At 39.7% G+C, this 4,898-nt stretch overlaps 1 protein-coding gene across 1 annotated transcript in view; it reads right to left on the bottom strand.

The window, feature by feature from the left end:
- Positions 1-1,529: 1,529 nt before the first annotated feature.
- The window catches only part of LOC103212874 (cytochrome P450 2C42-like), a 39,991-nt gene continuing 36,622 nt past the window's right edge, over positions 1,530-4,898 (bottom strand). Inside the window, exon 9 of the mRNA XM_007958801.1 lies at positions 1,530-1,768. Within this exon, the coding sequence (XP_007956992.1) occupies positions 1,530-1,768 (239 nt within the window). The remainder of the gene's footprint in view (positions 1,769-4,898) is intronic.

The following is a 4,898-nucleotide window of genomic DNA, read 5'->3' as shown; positions in this document are numbered from 1 at the left end:
TTTGTTTGACAAACATTTTCTAGGATATCAAATAGATGAGCACCCAGAACTTTGCCTCTTAAAAGTGCAGTGAATTGCTTAATATGGCCCTTCTAGCCATCATCCTCCATTTTGTGATGTATTGTAAGTCCTAATCCCTTATGCCTATTTAGGGAGCTCTGGTAGCATAGTGGCTAAAGCACTTGACTGCACCAGAAGGCTGGCGGTTCAAACTCACCAGCCACGGTTCAAACCCACCAGCCACTCCTTGGAAGGAAGATGGGGCAATCTACTTCCGCAGTGATACTGCCTCTTCCGCAGTGATATGGCCTCTATGGTTGCTATGAGTCAGGTCCGACTCGACGGCACATAACAACAACAACAACATGCCTATTTAGGGTGGGATGCATCTTTAGTCCTGCCTTGCTGGAGGGAGTGACTTAAGTCACCACCCATTTTGTCATGTATTGTAAATCCTAGTCTTTATGCCTGTTCAGGGTAGGATGTATCTTGAGTCCCGCCTTGCTGGAGGGTGTGACTCAAGTCACCACACTTAGCTTCATTGAGGGTATATATGTGAATGCTCTGGGAAAGTTCACTCTCTCTTGCTTCCATTCTGTGGCTCTGCGTTTGGTTCATCTCACCCCTGGACTTAAGGCAGCAGCCGTCATCTGATTTGCCGGTTTGGGCTCACCAACCCCTACAACCATGTGAGTTGGGAGAATCGTCCAGATCTAACCACAGACCTGGAACTTGCCAGCTTGCCAGCTTGCCAGCCTCCCAGCATCCAGCACCACCATATGAGATGTTCCCTTGGGAGTTTGTGAGTTCTGTGAGACGTTACAACAAACTACGGAACCCTAAGACTAAGAGAGTACCGAGGGGAGGAGAAGGAGTTGATGTCAGAGATGATGGAGTGGCATAGCAGTTTGGAAAAGTTGGACATTTGGGACATCTTTAATTCCTGTCTTGTAGAGACTGGCCTTGTGCTGATCTTCCTAAGAGAAATTATTCAAGCAAGTAAGTATATCCAATAGTGATATTTGCATATGTCTATTATCACTTTAGCTCATGAAATTAGTGCCCTCTCTATGACTGGAGTAGTCCCTGGATGGTGTACATGATTAAGCACTCAGACTCTACATAAAAAGTTGGCAGTTTGAATCCACTGAGAGGTGATTTGGAAGAAATACCTAATGATCTACTTCTGAAAAACAATCAGTGAAAATTCAGTGACACACAGGTCTGTTATGACACACATTATGTCACCATGAGTTGGAATCCACTCCATGACCCTGGGAAAGAAAATCATTTTTGCTATGTTTCAGAATGATAAGACTGTAGTAACTCAGTTAGATACGTGTTAAGAAAAGTGGTGGTGACCAAGGGAAGTATTACATAGTATGGAGAACTGGAGATAAATTTATATGAAGCAGAGAAACTCCCCTTTAACAGAGTTGGATTTTCACTGGATCTTAAAGGACTAGAGAGATGTGGAGAGGAGAGTTCAGAAAAAGCATCTCTGCTACTGGAAGAAGGTGAACAGAATCTCACGGTTGGGGAATTGCAGGCGACAGCGCAGCAGTCATCAGATTATCTGTCCTGTTCAGGACAGGAATGAAGCAGAGCTGATATAAGGGTGGCAACGAAAGTAATCCACTTGTAGTTGGGGTGGTGTCAATGTCCTTTGGGTCAACCACAGGCTTCAAGGTAAATTTCTGTAAAATGATGGTTAGGAATAAAAACAGCTCCATTTGGGCTAGGCTCTGTCCCACACAAATTCGTTTTCCTGAAAATAACAAACACAGAGGTTAGATAATCCTTAAATTCTATTATTTTTATCTCATAAAAAGAGAATAGGCAGTAACTATTTGATGAATAGGGAGCTCTGGTAGCATAGTGCCTGAAGCACTTGACTGCTAACCAGAAGGCTGGCGGTTCAAACCCACCAGCCACTTCTCGGAAGGAAGATGGGGCAATCTACTTCCGTAGTGACATTGCCTCAGAAAACCAAGGAGGGGTCGCTATGGATCAGGTCCAGCTCGACGGCACATAACAACAACAACATTTGATGAATGATTGCATAGATGGATGGATGGAAGGCAGGATGGCTGAAAAGGTACTTGGATAGATAGATGGATGGAAGAATGGCCATACTTGTTAGCCCCCTAATAGTTTATCTAAACAGGTAGGCTTCATTCAATAAGTATTTAGTGAGCATCAGCTCTTCATTAAGTATTTCTCCATTATTACTGTTCTTTTTTATTTACTTACATTTTAACTTTGTATTGTGTTTTGGGTGAATGTTTATAGAGCATATTCATTTTCCTATTACTGTTCTTTAGATGTTTCAAGTTTCTATGGAACTTCTAGAAACATACCCACATTTTTCTTCAAGGAGATTGAAGGGAAAGGACTAAGAGAAGGGAGACTCATATATCTCTGTTTCCCTTTTTACCTCTGTGATAAATTCAGCCAAAGAGTGTTTTTCCATATGTGCTTTCAGAAACACATGTTTAGACATGCTTCCCTACACTTTACATGGCTCCCCACAGAGGTCTTATGGGTTAATGCCCAAATTGGTTGACCTGACCCCTCACATGTTACTCCTATTCTGAAGCTCTGTGATCTTTTCTTCCACTCTTCATACCCTAAGCTCTCAACTTCAGTGATATCTATTCTTGACCAATCTCCAACATACCGTGCTGTTTTAAACTTTATCTCATGCTTTTCTTCTGCTTAAGATGAAGTTTTCTTATAGTTTCTTCAATACCTAGGTCAAATGTAATATTCTCTTTAAAATGTTATGATCCCTCCAGGCAGTAGAATCTTGGTATTCACTGGTTTCTCAACAGCATTTATGTTATAGTTATGCTTCCACTGAAGTAGCAATCAACTTAAATCATGATTCCATATTTATTTTTCAAACTGTGTAGAATGTGAATTATTTGAACGTTGTCCTCAGTCCTTGTTATCTCAGAATTTACAATGCCTGACCCAAGGCAGGCATCAAAAGCCACATCATAAATGAAGGCAATTCCATGACCAGAGACTCCATTGACACACGGTAGTTATTGAAGCCTCAGTATCCAAGAGGGAGGATAATGACTGGGGGAAGAATATGGTGTTCTGGAAACATTGCAGGATATCTTGCCAGATTACCATAGTCTCCCTTATTCCACAGGTACCTGAAAGGTGGTTCTGACATCTTTGGTGTAGAACAAATGTCCTTCTCCTGTCATTGTGAGCCATTAGCTCTATAAAAAAAAAGTTCTGACTTTCAATTGTACACCAACAAATTAGATCATCTAGATGAAATGGACAAATTACTGACAACATATAAACTTTCTACACTGACTAAAATAGAAATAGGAGATCAAAATAGAAATAACAAATGCATAACAAGTGATGAGATTGACTATCAGTAATCAAAAAGCTCCCCAATAAAGAATAAAGAATAAATAAATAAAAGTCCTGGAACAGATGACTTCACTGGGGAATTCTACCAAATATTTAAAGAAGAATTAACATTAACCCTCCTTAAGCTTACCCTAAATCTAGAAGAAGAGGGAACTTTTTCTAACTCATCCTATGAGACTAACAAAGACACCACAAAACAGAAATCTATAGACCAATATATCCTATGAATATAGGTGCAGAAGTGTTCAACAAAATTCTAGCACACTGAATCCAAAAGCATATTTAGAGGATTATACACCATGATCAAGTGGGGTTTCTCCCAGAAATGCACTGGTGCTTTAGGATTAGAAAATCCATCAGTACAATGTACCAGATAAAGAAACTAAAGGAAAAGAATGACATGACCATTTCAATCAATGCAGAGAAGGCATGTGACAAAATCCAACATCTCTTCACCATAAAAAGAAACAATAAACAATCTAGGAATAGAAGGGAAACTTCTTACTAAGATAAAGTCATATATGAAAAACCCATAGCTAACATTATAGTATATGAATCTAGGAAAATTGGAAGTCATCAAAAATGAAATGGGATGCATAAAAATTGATATCCCAGGCATTAGTGATGGCATAGTGCCTAAGGCATTTGACTGCTAACCAGATGTCTGGCAATTCAAACCCACCAGCCACTCCTCGGAAGGAAGACTAGGCAATCTACATCCGTAAAGATACTGCCTGGGAAACCAAAGGGGGGTGGGGTCGCTATGAGTCAAATTCAACTCAATGGCAGTGATTTTTTTCTTTTTGAGTGATCTGAAATGGATTGGTGTGGGCTGTTTTGAATCAGAAATCATATGGTCTACTATGCTGGAAATGACAATTTGAAGAGGGATGGCATCACATTTGCCATCAAAAAGAACATTTCTAGATCTATCCTGAAGTACAGTGCTGTCAGGGATAAGATAACATCCATACATCTACAAGGAAGACCAGTTAATACTAGTGTTATTCAAATTTATGCACTCACCACTAAAGCCAAAGATGAGGAAATTGAAGATTTTTACCAATTTCTATAGTCTGAAATTGATCAAACATGTAATCAAGATGTATTGATGTTTACTGGTGATTGAAACACGACAAAGAAGCATCTAAGTTGGAAATTATGGCCTTGATGATAAAAATGACACTGGAGATTTCATGATAGAATTTTACAAGACCAATGACTTATCCATTGCAAATACCTTTTCTCAACCACATAAATGGCAATAATAAAGGTACACCCTGCCAGATGGAATACACATACACAGGAATCAAATAGACTATATCTGTGGGAAGGAATGATGGAGAAGCTCACTATTATCAGTAAGAATAAGGCCAAGGGCTGACAGTGGAACAGAACATCAATTGCTCCTATGCCAGTTTAAGTTGAAGCTGCAGAAAATGAAAACAAGTCCATTAGAGTCAAAATATGACCAGGAACGAATCCCCCCTGAATTTAGA

This window comes from Orycteropus afer, unplaced genomic scaffold (genome assembly GCF_000298275.1).
Source record: "Orycteropus afer afer isolate SDZICR_OR568_19922 unplaced genomic scaffold, OryAfe1.0 scaffold01134, whole genome shotgun sequence".
Lineage (NCBI taxonomy): Eukaryota > Metazoa > Chordata > Mammalia > Tubulidentata > Orycteropodidae > Orycteropus > Orycteropus afer.
This window is presented reverse-complemented; position numbering and strand designations above follow the sequence as displayed.